At 44.8% G+C, this 15164-nt stretch overlaps 2 protein-coding genes and 1 non-coding gene across 6 annotated transcripts; all 3 read right to left on the bottom strand.

The window, feature by feature from the left end:
* Nucleotides 1–76: 76 nt before the first annotated feature.
* Nucleotides 77–1789, bottom strand: LOC120895548 (coiled-coil domain-containing protein 124). Of its 4 annotated transcripts, none has more exons than XR_005738336.1 (4): nucleotides 1385–1789; nucleotides 757–1308; nucleotides 487–654; nucleotides 77–413 (listed from the first exon to the last, which is right to left on the bottom strand). XR_005738336.1 is itself a non-coding variant. In XM_040299035.1 (2 exons), the coding sequence occupies exons 1-2, from the start codon at nucleotides 1538–1540 to the stop codon at nucleotides 823–825; spliced, it is 642 nt and encodes a 213-aa protein (XP_040154969.1). In that variant the 5' UTR covers nucleotides 1541–1789; the 3' UTR covers nucleotides 701–822. The 4 variants fall into 4 exon arrangements, 1 of the variants encoding a protein (XP_040154969.1); XR_005738337.1 differs by having other exon boundaries at nucleotides 490–654; XR_005738338.1 differs by having other exon boundaries at nucleotides 519–654.
* On the bottom strand, nucleotides 498–570 carry Trnar-ucg. The gene has a single exon. It is a non-coding gene; the product is annotated as a tRNA-Arg (tRNA).
* Nucleotides 1790–3043: 1254 nt separating the features above from the next.
* LOC120894477 (xaa-Pro aminopeptidase 1) lies at nucleotides 3044–12820 on the bottom strand. The gene is made up of 7 exons (XM_040297076.1): nucleotides 12238–12820; nucleotides 6293–6390; nucleotides 5150–6211; nucleotides 4208–4652; nucleotides 4065–4133; nucleotides 3825–3997; nucleotides 3044–3753 (listed from the first exon to the last, which is right to left on the bottom strand). Exons 1-7 carry the CDS (start codon nucleotides 12284–12286, stop codon nucleotides 3523–3525), a joined length of 2127 nt encoding a protein of 708 aa, XP_040153010.1. The 5' UTR covers nucleotides 12287–12820; the 3' UTR covers nucleotides 3044–3522.
* Nucleotides 12821–15164: the final 2344 nt, after the last annotated feature.

Raw genomic sequence — 15164 nt, 5'->3', positions numbered from 1 at the left:
GTGTCCCATGCACTGACGCGTATGCGCGTTACAACGTCGTTACGGCAGCTCCTGGAAGAGCGCCAGCAAATGTTCATTTAATTTAAATTATTTATTTATTTATTAACGAAAACGAACGACTTCAGACTATATTCCGTATTTGCGGTACATGAAATTGAGTTTCTTTTTTGAATGGAACCATTCTTCTCCCCTTTCCTTTCTGCTGACATAATCGAGACAGCGAGAAGGATACGGGATGTAAAGAGGGGGAGGGAGGAGTATGATAAGTACATACTTAAAGTTTTGAGGATACTAATTAAAATAGATGACCGGAGGAGCAGCAAGTATCCGAAGAAGTGAAAGCAAAATACAGTAAAAACCTTCACTAGCCAGTAAGTTACGATCGGTAACCGCGTAGAGAGAACGGTTCTGTACTGTAAAGGAAATAAATAATGAATCAATAAATCGAATTAAAAACACTAAAAACGTAGTATGGAAAAAAGCTACCACACATCCAGCGACCGTGACAGGACTCGAACCTGCAATCTTCGGATCCGAAGTCCGACGCCTTCTCCATTAGGCCACACGGCCTCCCGATGATGGCCGGATGAAGTAACATCTGATCGTTCGATGGTATATCACAAATCGTCAATGGGTGGTAAGTTCGATAAATCTCTGCATGTCATCATCGTTGTGGTAGAAGAAATCGACACAACAAAAATTACGTTCCGGTTCAAATGGATTGCTCTAACTTAAAAAAAAAATAAAAGGACACACCTGCATTTGCAGCAGCATTTACAACGCTCGGCTCGGGCTTTCCGCTGCAGCTCTCGGCCCTCAGACTCAGACTCGAATTTGGTTCAATGGATTTTCCGGGGCCTTTTGCCAGTTTTTGAAAATCATCTGCTTCAGTTGGGACAGCTTCAGCGAGGGATTTTCCAGTTTCAAGCGCTTCAATTCCTCCTCTTCGTATGCCTTGTATGCTGCCTTCATGCGCTTTTCCGGATGCCGATCGGCAGACGGGTCGCCGACGCTGAGAACCGCAATCGCCTGATCGATTGTTTGTGCGACTTCCGTGTCCGCCATCACACGGTTCAGATTCTCCTCCAGCGGTACTTCCTTCTCCACCACTTTCGGCTTCGACGGTACGGCCGCGGACGCTTCGATGGCTCGCTGGCGTTTCTCTAGATCGGCCTCGATTTGCGAGCGGGTTATCTTCGGTGCCGGAACCTTTGCCGTCGTCTTGATCGAGTTCATCTCTTGCTCGAGCAGGGCTTTGGTTTCTGCCTTCTTGCGGGCCGCTTCCGCCTTGCGCCGTTCTTCTTCCTCCTGGAGCAGAAAACGTTTCAATTAGTAGGAGCAAGAGGGAAGTGGATGGCATTGCCGGGGGAACGAATGGTATTACCTTTTGCTTCTTTTTCTTCGCCAGCTGTTTGTCGTCGTCCGCCCAGTAAGCGTCTTCTGCTGCCTTGGCAGCCTTTTCGTTAGCGGATTTTTTAGCCTCAGCCTTGCGTTCTCGGGCCTCGGCGGCCTTCGGGTTTATTCCCATCTTTTTCGGCATCGTGGCACAATATTGGGGAAAAGGTTTGCTTTCTTCTCTGCTGGTACACCACGTTTTAGTCTAGCAATTTCAATGCTTGCACTACACTGTTACAGATACCTCACGCAGAATCATTTGCTTTTTTTAGTGTACGCTAATTTATTAGATATTTATGTTTAAATCACCTTAAACATTCATTTCAACGCCAGTTTTACTGCACGAGAAAGATTTTTATGAATTACGGTGCCAATATTTTGGTAAACAAATTGTGCGGAAAGTTTGACAGCTGGGCTGTGTTGGTTTATACGCTATCGTTCATTGCTTGTAATAAAAACATTCAAACGACACAGGGTGTCTCACCAGTATATACGTTAGCATACAGTTGTTTTCAAACAGTTCTTTGAAATATTCGATGCACCATGTTAGTAATGGGTTAAGTTGGCTAAAATCTGTTGTCCACTTCTATTCGACTCTGGATATTTTGGAACTGACAATTTATGTTGTCACAAAATGCTATTTTGAAAAAGAAAGACCTGTTTACAAAGTGCACGTGCAAAACAAAAGACGAAAAAACTAAACGAAATTAAATGCCATCCCGACACAGACCAACCCCGGGCAACTGCAATTTAAGTTTGACTTTTACTCTGGTTGACTCGAATTCCAGCTTCTCCGACTCTAGATGATTCGAGACGAATCCAGGCGGAACTAGCTATTCTGATTTTTCCGGTGGGGCAATCAAACTTACAATAACTGGAGCTGGATCGGAGGCGTGGTTGCGCTCCAGAGAGCACCAAATAATTAGGTTATTTTTTAGAAAATATTATTTCTAAATCCAATAGACACATCAAGAGAAACTGAATCAGACACCATAACCGTCCTGGAACTATTTGCAAATCAATGTCGATCTTGAGCTTTTATAGAACCGATACAGGCCCTAGAAATGAATCAAATCCCATATAGGTTTTAAAACTGAAACTACCTGAAACTGATCCTGATTTGATAACGGTCTTGAATCTGATATTGAACCCATACCAGCCCTGGATCACATCTTGAAACCATGCTGATCTTGCAATAGATGCGAAATTCATTCAAGTCCAGGAACTTACACAGAACTGGAACTAGATAACTGAACTCATGCTTGTCATGGAACTAACTTCATAATGAACCTGTGACTGATACTCAACACATACCTGTCCTGGAACTGATTGCCAACCCATACCATTTATGCAACTGATACTGAACCTTTAGCGAGCTGGGATTCGATGCCCTACGCTTACCGGTCTTAGAACTGCAACTGCACTTATCACACACTTCAAGTACTGTGCCTGGTTCTGTCTTGTTCATTCAATGTCCGCACAGCTGTCTCAATCCAGGAGCTAATATTGTACCTACTCCTATTGAGTAACTGTATCTGCTACCATGCTGGTCCATTGCTTCGCGGGAAGCAGTTGTTTTAAACGTTAAAAAAGTAACAAAACTTATGCACGTCACCACTTTTCCACGATCTATATAAACAAATTGGCGCTTTTGTTCGGTAGACTAGTTTATTGTTGTATTACATCGTTAAACATACAATTCTTAGTGCTTAGTTTGTTCGCGATGGATGAAACAGAATAAATAAAATATCACTCTTTCTCTCAGAAGCTTTTATCTTCCCGGTAGCCTTCCATTCTTGTCATGGCTAACATCTATGCGGTGTAAATAATTTATCTTTAAATTGGTTTTAAATACGCTCGTAACTGTTTGGTGCAAATGTGCGCCGTTTGCCGATATACTCGGTAGTTGGTTTGTATGTTCAGAGAAGGGTGCCGATTGGTCTCGAGACAAAAATCATTCACAAATCAAACCAAAAACTGATCCCGCCGTGTATTGATTCGAATGAATTTAAATTTGAACTGCTTCTCCCAGCGGCAATTGTGTTTGGGGTGTAGTTGATATATATGGAACATTTAATGGCACCGTTTCAGCGTGTCTGAGACACGCTCACAGTATGGCAAACAGTTTCAGTTGAGAACGAATCGTGTTAGTAGGAAACCGATCGTTAGAGCACCTGCGATCGACAAATGATCGTGCCGAGTGGTGGCGACACCGTTGTAGTCCGCCTCCGTCACATACTCTGGCACGTGCCGGGTTTTGTTCATCATCCAGTAGAAGGCGTCCATTTTGTGCTTTCGTTTCAGTTCACTTCCAACGTGCTGCCGGATGCGTGCGTTATAATCGTTCAACCACTTTTTCTACAAAAAAGGGAAATTACACAAACAAAAATTAATTTTTGCTGCAAATTCACTGTAAAATTAAAACCAACCTCCGGCACACTAAGTAAAGTTCGATCGATCATTTTCTGTTCGAATGGGACAAGTGTTACGTCCTGGAAGGCGAGGAATTTGTATCCCGTTGGATGCATCTTGCCCGTGTCTACAACTTCAAGGACATTCTCGAGTCGAATGCCGAAGGCACCATTTTTATAGTAACCAGGTTCTGAAAATCAAAATATTTTAATATCATTCGATTCACGATTGCATCAGATCAGAATATTTACTCATACCATTCGAGAAAAAGTATCCCTCCTTGAAGGTAAACCTCTGTTTGGCCGTGTAGGAAATGCTGATAGGAGCTAAAAAACAGATCAGATGTTAAATTAATTCCCATAGATCAAGGTGTTTATGGCATTGAACAAATCCAACTTACATTCCCGAACAGATGAGTAAGATCCGATACCATGACCGGTCCCGTGAGGATAGTCGTTCATCGAGCCCCAGACTGGTCCACGGGCCAGTGCATCGAGCTCGGCAGGTTTGAGATTCTCCGGGAACGTCAGCATGGACAATCGTATCATACCGATCAGCACGTTCGTATAGGCCCGGATTTGTTCCGCTGTCGGTTCACCGAGATGAAGCGTACGGGACACTTCCGTCGTACCATCCTCGTACTGGCCACCAGAATCGATCAGCACCATACCCTCCGACAGCTCGATATTCGTACGGTTCGAGGGGGTATAGTTGGGCATGCTGGAGTGTACACCGTAAGCGACGCTCGTTGGGAAGGCGATTCCCTCCGAGTTGTTTTGCGTCTTGCGGGCGTGGTCGATTTCGCGTGCCAGTGACAACTCCGTGATGTGATCACCGGCAATAAACTAAGGAAAGGAAGAAGGCACCATGTTGTTAGAGTACATTGTTGACTACCGAGATAGAGATGCTACTTAAGCGGAGCGTCATAAACCAGCAATCGATAATAGTAGCCAACTAGTATTGCTTGCTAAAAAAGTTTCACACAATAACGATGATCATCCAATGGAAGTTACGATGTTAGAATATCATTATCATCTGTTTACATTGTGTGATTGTGTGAATTTTAGCACATTGTCAGGCTTTACACCTGCGTAGGTATAAGCCCAATTGCTTCCACTTTAATTTACTTGACACGTATGAGCTAAAGATCACCCCTTTAATTAGTCATCTTTATTGATTTATGATGCAAAAAGTCCCTTGAAACAATGACGGTCAAATACATTTCATAATGTAATGTAAAGCCGATAGAATTACTTGAAATATGTGCACCACTAGCTTTAATTATAGAAATAAATTAAATTTTAATTGACGCAGCAACGGCAGCGCACCCGTGTCTACTCACCCGCTCCTCCAGCCGACTCAGCACTTCGCACATGGCCACACCGTCCCGGATGTGGGCCTGCCGCATGCCTTGCCGTTCCACTTGGTTCTTTTGCGCACGCAGAAAGATAATCGGCGACGGTCGCTCGAACACGATGTTCCGTGGCAGGGTCGCATGTATGGCTTCCGAGGCTCCGGTATCGAAGACGACGGCACCGGGCACCAGCAGCCGGTGCCAGTGCTGTGCCAGAGTGCGCAAATCGCGCCACACATCGCCGTAGTCGCGCAGCTGTACACAGTTTTCGTTGTGGCAGGAGTGAGCCTTCAAGTGGTTCTTCAAGCCAAGCGTCTCCCGGCTCGTGTTGGTGTACAGCAGCAGCTCTCGGTGCGTTACCAATAGATACGCCTTGAACACAGGCACGTGAGGGATATCGCTACCGCGCAAGTTCAGCAAGTACGCCACCTCGGTCAGCGAGGTCACGATCATGCCGTCGCATCGCATAGCCGTCAGGTTGGCACGCAGTCTCGCTACCTTGCTGTCCCACCGCTCGCCAGCGAACCGTACCGGATGTACCTTGATGGCACCGGATCGAGGCGCTGGACGACGTCCACCCCAAATCATATCCACCAGATTGCGGTTAATCGGCACCATCCGTATGTAGTCCGCACTTAGCTCTGTTTCCAGCGCTTTCCACGCATGGTGCGGCACAAGCTGAGGATCTGCGCCCACTCTTGCCTCCGGTGACAGTTCCGAGAGCAGATACTCGGCGACGGTTGGTCGCTCACCGGTGCGGAACAGTCGCCAGGCACAATTTAGCTCCTGATCCGCCTGCTCGATATAGCGATCGTCCGTCCAGATCGCAGCTGAGCGCATCAGCACGACGGCCTCCCCGATCGTACCGGTGAACCCGGTCAGAAACCGAATGCGCTGATCCGCCTCCATCAGGTACTGGGACTGATGCTCGTCGTACATCGGTACCAGATACGCATCAAGTTCGGCACTCTGCGTCGAGGTTCTCGCGCGCATTTCCGTCCTCAGCGCTTGCAGACGCTTCATCAGCACATTGTCCGCACCTTCGTAGATCTGCGCAAAGGAAGAGGGGGAACAAAGGTACGTTGCCACTTACGAAGAGATTGATGAGAGATTCACGAGGCCATGACTCACCTGAGTACGATCACGGCTCTGCTGGCATTTGGATCGTCGTATTCCTTGAAATTCGTTGGCAACCGTCTGTCCAACCATTGCCAAAAGGGTGCCCAGTACTGCGCCGCATGAAATGGAGCCGAGAGAAAGAAAGTGCGGGATTTAGAATTGTAAACAAAACGAGCACAAAGAAATGCAGGATGTGTGAGTGTGTGTGTTTTCGGAGGAAGATGATGAGCAAACGACGATTCCTCACGTCACATCGGACGTCGATCGATCCGATTGCCGAGCATTATGCAACGAACCCGTTGTTGGAACGAACTACAAACAAATCTTGTACCATCCCGGGCGCTTGTTTTGCTTCAGGCAACGCGTTGTGTTTAGGTTAATGGGTTTTGGGGTTTTCGAAAACCAAAGAGAAGACCGTTACAGGCAGCCGCTCCCTATGTAGGGCGTCATGTTGTATCAACGACCAGCATTACAAACATTGAAACGGCAAACGGCTCGTGCATCGGTGGCGCAGTGCTGGTGGAAAATTGATAGTTGATCGCGGAAATGTTTCTATCTTATCCACAAATCCATTACAGTACGGAGGACGGTGGAAAATATGCGCCATCAGGCGAATTCCGTGACCACGGAGCCGGCAAGCCGGATGGATTGTGGACGAGAGGATATCGAATAACGCGCGAACCGACAACGTGCGGTAAACACCATCGGGTCGGGCCGTTTTTATCGATAGCTGGGAGTGTCGATATGCGATGGAAAACCCAAATAAACCACACACACACATGGACTTTTGCACCGCAGAGACGATGATTTGCGCAAAGATGTTCGTGGTGATGGGGGGATTTGGTTGCAATGTTTCTTGCGGTGTGTGGCGCGTGTGATTCGCGTGTGCCCTTTACGTAAACGGTGACGAGGGGCAGTGAAGAGTGTAGATTGTAAACTAATTTCGTTATTAACGACCCTAATGATAGCTTGCGCGAGTTCATGCTTTTACAGCCCATTCGTCTTGTTTGTGACGAGTTGGAAGGTGATGGATTATGGCCAAAGTAGAAGATATGCATGACACCGATATGATTTGTATGCTGCTAATGTGTTGTTTCACATTCTGCACGTGATAGACATAAATTTTTGTGGATAATTCTTATTTTTTTAAGTAATCTGTCGATGTATCTTTATTTTTTGTTATTCAATCAGGGGTTGGTAGACTTACTTAACAAGAAATTTGTTCAATGATTGAACCAATTAAAGGTACGAGTTTTTACAATTTGAACATGAGTTTTTGTTTTCATAAAAATAATAATATTTAAGCTTTAACGACCTCGTTCTTCCAGACAAATAAAGTTATTTTTGATTAAGACTACGTGTTCACTGCAATTATTTAGACATATGTTAAAACATAACGGGAAACTTTACTAATTAACTCAAATTCAACGTAATTTCACCTATACTAAATAAAAGGATAAATAAATGTGAATTTATTCCATTTTTATTAATTTTTATTTAAATATGCTAACAGCAGCTAATCGTTTAAAGTTTAAAGCTATTGCTTCAAAAATAGCTTTATTCCAGATGGAAATCATTTTTTTATAATATAAAATAAGTAAATTGAAAATAATGCAAATATTGTTTACATATACCTGAAGACTTATTCAGAGGTAATTTTCACAGTTACCTTAATTTAAAAAAAAATCTTTGAGCAGCTTCTTTACTACATTAGGTTGTTTTTGACACCTCTGACCATCTTTGAACATTTTTTGGCCCATTAAAACTGAAAATGCATTCGAAATTCATTCGAAAGATATTCTTCAAGTAAATGTATTGTGTTCCTCTTGCAAACTATCATTAGAGCATTGGAACTTGTGTTGTTTAGTTTATAAACAGTGAATACCCCTTGTCCTAAGAAGTAAAATTCTCAATAAGTGTAATGAAAATGCTATCGTTACATCTTACTGGGTTGGCTCAACGAAATTGCAATTCGATTTGTGAAATGTTCTTGCCAGTCGAAATAGTTCAGGTCGCAGGTGGTACTTTGCCGACCACTGAATAAAATAATTCGACTTCGATCATACACTATATTATAAACTTTTCCAAGAGATCGTCTCTAGTTTCTGATTGATCGGTGGTTAACATGCCGAGTCATAGATAGACACTCCCACTTCTACTACGCAGTATCCGCTGTGCACTTATCGGAGTTGAATTAAGAATGATTCACAGCGGATAAGTGGTACCACATTTTGTTTCCTATCCCTGAACCAGCGACATTGCTCACTGCGAAACAATTTGATTTATTTGCCAAACACTCACACACATATATACAATCATAAGCCAAAGGTCCAGCGCTAACGCACAGTAATTGCTTTAAGATGTAATTCATCAAACCCGGTTTCGCCGTCGCCGCTGTTCGTAATGCCATATTAATCAAATTCCCCAGGCAAATGCGCCCGTCTGGAGATAGTTTACCCAATGATCCCTCGGAATCTCCTGGCCGCCCAAAAGCATCACCCCTATCCCTCACCTCCCCCTCGTCTTAATTAGAGCAAATCTTATCCATCTTCGCCCGTAACGCTTGATCGCTGCCAGTGCCAGTGACCCTGGGCAAGATCGGAGAAACCCCGCAGAAAAGTGTTGCATCTTCGGCTCGCCGTGGGGGGGTTTGACATTTAATTGAATTGCTGCCCTTAATAGCAACGCATCCATGAAGCGCTTATTGTGTGTCTGTGTGTGAGTGGGTTGGTGTGGCGCGAAATGGGTGTTTTTGTTGCAAATGGTCTAACCCCCAAAAATGTAACGGAAAACCGCGTCGCCGTCGTTTCATCTTGTCTGGGCGTCACGTTGGTTGCGAGAACGGTTCCGCCGACGCGCGGACGCTGCTGGCATGGCGCCAGCTATTCTACCCGCCATAAAGAGCAGATCCCCATGCAGGCTGAGTCGTGAGTAGTGGGTGGATGGAAAACCGAAGCCAAGCCCCGGGAAAACTCCCCGAAAAAAAGCAAGAAAAACTTCGCAAAATGCGAATGAAAAACGGACACACTTTTCTCGCTGTTTTTTCACTACTCTCTTTCTGCCATTGGTTAGGGCTTTCCATTTTCCATCTGCCATTTATCTCGTTCTTTCTCCTTCCATCACTCACTCGGATAAGCAACCCCCACCTTCACCTCCCTCCTTTCGTGGACCCTGGAACGATGTACACATGTTGGATGCTCTCATAACAGTTTGTTTGTTGTCGGAACCCCACGCACAGACGGACAGACGCAAAGACGGAGTAGCTTTCTTATACAGCTTCTGTGTCTGAGACTTTTCTCACCCATCGAGTGGTAGCAAAAGAGAGAGAGAGAGAGAGCAAGTGGTGGTGGCTGTAGTTTAATTTATTGATCTTCAAACGGAGACAAACGAAGAAACTTTGCCTTTGTCCCATCCATATTCTATCCGTATTATGTAGTGTGGACATTTTAACTTACATCTTCTTACCCATGTGTGCTCCGTTGGTGGGAAAAGAACGCTCCCAGCGTGTTACTAAGGCTTACGCAATGTTGTCCTTCACATTGTTCGCATTACATCAAGGACGAATGGAACGCAGCCAGATGGTCGGTCGTTAGTAACGCCCAACGCGCTGCTTTTGTGTAGGCATTTGGGGTGGCTCCAGTTTACAAGCTGGTCCCGTCTGGGGTACTAAGTGTCACCTCGCGAAAGCATTGATCGTTTCCGTTCCTTCCGGAACAGTCCACTCCGGCGGTGTATTTGTTTGCTATCGAGTCTTTGAGCATAGTGCGGAGGATGATGCGGTTGCTGTTTGTCTTCCTATTCTGGTACCCTCTGGGTCACAAGTAGGAAGCCGGTGGCCCTTCGATCACTACGCTGGCCCAACTGCTGGAGGTGTTACTGCGAGCCAAAGTAGTAGAAGAAGCAGAAGGGAAGCGTACGCGGGAATTCAAGTTCAAGATCTAACGATCGTTTGCGGCGCACAGCGGTGGGTTTCGCTGTTACTACCACGCTGTTTACGTCCGCTTCAAGTGATACAACACTTTGCGCTCAAAGTGGAGAAGTAAACACGCGCACAAGTGCTGTTGCTGCTGCTGCTTCTGGAATGGATGCGGCGAAATGCGGTATTTTTAACGTTCAATTTGTACGTCCATTTAGCGCACGGGAAGATCCCATAGCGAACGCTCCATTAGGACGGCATTAATCTAGCTCTTGGGGCGGCAATAATCTAAACCAAGTTTGGTATTTGGATACTAGAACCAGCTCGACTCCCGCATTTGGCATTGAATGGTTGAATAGAATTTTTAAAATTCGAGAAGGTTGTTTTCAATGATTATGATCACAAAACTTGGCAAAAAAGTACACGGAACACACAAAAGAACGATCCGACGCCCCAACGAACGAACCAATTAGCTAACGATGAAGAGAGTGTGGGGCTGCTCCAGACCACGTTTGGATCATCGGTTCGTATCCATACGTGCATGATTGAACGGCTTCGACTTACATTGTTCAGCCCTGTACGATTGCTGTTCTCAAGACACCTACGTAACACGCCGCCTCGAACGAACAGTTCTAATCTGTTGCCTTTCGGGCAACAGATCGGCGCTTCGATTCGCTGGCCTACGCCTGACAGCAAAACTGTCAATCGTTTCCGATGCCGAGCGCGCGCGCGTACTCCGGATATGGAAACGCGCTCAAGATGTTGCTGGCGTTCGAAAATGTGTACGCGTGCTTTGCATTTAGCAGCAAGCCAAAGGGGATCTTAAAACACTGATCTTTTAAGTATACGAACCCCGCAGAGACCCCTTTTGTTGTGGCCATTATGCGATGCGTTCCGATTTGGATAAAGTAAATAAATAATCCAACCACTAGAAAAATACTGTCAGCGAACATCGCTTTTGTGGGAAACGGCCACAGCCCGTTCGGTGCTGATTATTTGGAATGTTTTTCGCTTGTTAGTGTGTAAACAAAGCAAAAACTGCTAGAAAGACTGAATTGTGTAAATTTGGTCACCAAGATAGTGCATAATGTGGCGTTTTTGTACTGGAATTCTTCTTTTTCGCGCTGTAATCAATACACACTGTGGTAAACATTATACTGCAAACATAGAATTTAAACTCTTACTTCTTCATGCTTTTGGTATGTTGATGTACAAAAAAAAAAGACGCCCTTACAACGTTAACTTCCGATCGCATTCGATTTCGTCAATATCAGCCTTGAAGGCGTAATGTTGGAAAATCTAAATTTATCCTGCAAACAGTAACGACGCCGTTTCGAGGCAACATGATTCATGAACTGGGATGTTGATCCGTTTTTTCCCTTCTTCTTTACCACTTTTTTTAAATACATTTTTTCCCCGTTCCGGTACGTACTTGAACCTTCCTCTCGCGGAAGGACGCCACGGAGGGCATATGGTATTGGATGAAATCTGCTCTGGAGTGAGGTCGGCTTGGGGTCATCTGCCCGGAACGGAAATCACTGCTACGACTGCTGGCTTAACCAAGCACTCCCAAATTTCCGACCCGACACCCCCCCCCCCCCTCCCAAGGCACTCAGAACTTTTGAATAAAAAATCCATTAAAAAACTGCCGTACCACAGGCAGCGCTCGCACATGCTGGTGAATGAAAACACATTAAACGGACGTTAAATGTGAGCCGAAAATAGCTCTAATCGTGTGACTGCTACGCTGCGCTGGATCGGCACTGGAAAATTTATGTTCTCTGCGGCGCTGGTGGAGGCGCGCAATTTATCGCGTCGTGATTCGATCGAAGTCCGGGATCGATGGAAGCAGCACGGTGTAACGGCGACGGTAGGAGCCGGCAGTCATGTGTATGGAATGTGATCTTAATCTCACTCGCGGGCGAATTAGATTTGCCGTAGATGATGTACGGCACAAGCAATATGTGTGTGTATGTGTGTGTATGTTATTTGAGTTACACTTTAATTAGCTGACGGTCACGGCGCTCACGGTCTCGCTTACCCAGGATGGATCCTAGTCCGGCTTGGAAGCCAATTTTCCGTCGTTGCATTTTTGCAATCGACCGTACGAAGAAGGCGAAGGATGTAATAAATTGTTTTCCGGGAGATTTTCCTTGCTCGCTCGTATTTTGACACTTTATTTATACACAAATCCACAGCGGTAGCAGACCACCGATATTTAAACACATGCCATCGTAAATCGCGCCACTAATTCCTGCGAGTGATCTCCAACGCGGCTGCAATGCACACGATCGCTCCTTCCTCCCCCCGCTCCAAACACTTGGCGCGTAAGCGCGGCCGTCTTCGATGCAACGGACAACGCACAATGTCAATGTCAGCTGCAATCTTTGCAACGATCGTGATCGTAATTATTACCGCACAATGCAACGATCAGAGATGCACCGCCCGCTCCGTGTGCACGGTTGCTCGCAGCTAGCAGGCGTCTAATGCGATGACGCGCGAAAAGGCGAACGGGACAGATCGTCCGCACGGGTTGAATTCTAGAAGCAGACTGAATTGCGCCAAAGTTCCCCGATTCAAACGGCGGTGCCGTTGCGTTCGCCGAGTTCGGTGGGTTCGGTTTGACTCGATGTCGACGAGCGACGGAGCAACGGCTAAACGCTGAATAAACGCATTACTGTTTGTGCGATTGCTGACGTTTGGGCCGAGTTCGTGGGTGGTGATGGTGGCGGTGGATGGGGTGTGGTATTGGGTGTGCGCGGTCAGCGCGTATGGGGTGGGAGGTTCGGTTAGAGCGCAGTGATATTACATTAGCGGGGTGGGCGGGCTTTGAAGAGCATGAGCCTGGGATGGGTTCGGATCGATTGTGTAACATCAGAAGCACGTTACAGTAATGTTCAAAGCAGTTGCGCTTGTTGGGATGGGATTTTTAAATGATGATACAAATAATTGGTAATGATTGCAAGATTTAAATTTATTTTACTTTATTTTATTTATTGTAATTTATTTTAAGTCATTTAGTGTGTTATTCTGCATTATTGCATTTACCGAAAAGATGTTAAATTATTAAGATTAATGGCAACTATATGCGGGACAAAAGTTTAAAGAATTTGTTGTTCAATGCTCTAACAGACTTTGACATTTGTTTTTTTTTTAATTTAGATAGTTAATAAAACATTTATAAATTTTTCTTTAAATTTATATTATAAGGATTTTAAAGCATAACAATTTGTTGTATGAAAAGTATCGTTGAGTTTGTTAAAGTATGGTTAAAGTAGTAGTTAAAGTTAGATATCCCAATTAGTAAATTTTATATATAAACAACCAAATGTTTTACATCATTATATAGAGTTTTGATTTTAATGTACGTTAGTATTAAGTAGACATATAGTTAAGATGTTAAGTAGATATATAGTTGTTTTGTACTATTTGGACATACAATCGTCAACTCGTATGATTCAATAACGTCATAGGTGAAAATCACATATTGCCACCGTAGCAAGCATTGACTATCCGCGTGGTACTGAATAAGTCTGGAAAGTCTATATAGGCTGGCGTAGGACGGTACACTAAACACTAGACGAAGAAAAATACTATTTTTCTTAAATTTGTGCATATAACATTATTACTATTATAAAAATAAAACTAATATGTTAAATATATCTGTCATAACATGTCATAAGTAATCATAAAACACATACGTCAGTTTTGCGAAAAAGTCATACAAAATGACACCTTTTTCAAATCTTCCAAAACTACTAAAGTGCAAAATTGTAGTTTTTTAGCAAGTACATTTTTCACTCAGTTGTAAATTTTCAGCCATAAAATTCACGTTAACACTACTTTACAATCCAACAGACATTACATTTTACAATATTCATGATCATCATGCACTTCATGACACTTACTAACCATTCAAACTTTTATTGGTAGCAATTTGCGATACGATTTTACAACATTGTTAAACAAGACCTCGTTGTGACTATTTTTGACGATGAGTGTAAGCGTTGTGTTGTTGAAAAAAAGGGTAGTAAGGCGAGGGAGTCAGCGCGTCGTCATCGTTTGTACTTGCTAACTGTTGACCTGTTCGTTCAGCCAACTCCACACTGATGGAATTGGGTCTGGCAATGACGTCACGAAACGCCGAACCGACGCCATGCAGCCGGGACCAGCACGACGACCAGCCACATCTAGAACGCGGAAGTCAGCGACGAGTACGGAGGAAAAGCGGATGAAAAGGTTCGCTGGCGTTCTGGCGCTCCTTTTTCTTTTGCTCCGTTTGAAAAGAAAAGCGAAACCGACCAGATGCGAGGGACATGAGTTTGTATTTGACACAGGAGAGACAGAGGATGAGGCGGACGGCCACGATTTGGAAGGTCAGGTTTTGCTGGATGACCAAACGTCATCCATCAAGCGACGAACGGTCAACCACACTCCCTTCGTTTGCGAGTGAGGGTGAGCTAGTGCGAAAATGCGTTCTGGTACTGTTACCACCGACAGATTAGTGTGCTGGGATAGTCTCGTTTCCTATCCTAACAGTAGTGGGACGTCGTTGGTCGGGGCCAAGGTCGCCCAGGAGGCAGAGGGTGTGAGAAAATGGGAAGGAAAACCTCCACCACCATCACCACAGTCGAGCACGACAGGCCTTTTCTCTATTAGCCGGCTTGTGTTAACCAGCACGTCTGCTGGGCGATGATACCGGGCAACAGGATTGAAATGTGAATAAAAATGGAAAACACGACATAACCGCTGACAGCATGACGGGACGGGAAAATGAGACAACCGTTTAAGAGTGAATTATCTTTTGGACGCGTCTCGAATGGCACTACGTGAAGCTCTGGGAGCGTGTTGGTACGGCAAGCTAATTGTTGTTAGCACAGAAAGATCATACGAAGAGATGTTATGAATGACGGGGAAATTTAAACTTCTGTTAGCATTTGGGTGAATGTTTTATAATGTTTGCTGTCA

This window comes from Anopheles arabiensis, chromosome 2 (genome assembly GCF_016920715.1).
Source record: "Anopheles arabiensis isolate DONGOLA chromosome 2, AaraD3, whole genome shotgun sequence".
Taxonomy (NCBI): Eukaryota; Metazoa; Arthropoda; class Insecta; order Diptera; family Culicidae; genus Anopheles; species Anopheles arabiensis.
This window is presented reverse-complemented; position numbering and strand designations above follow the sequence as displayed.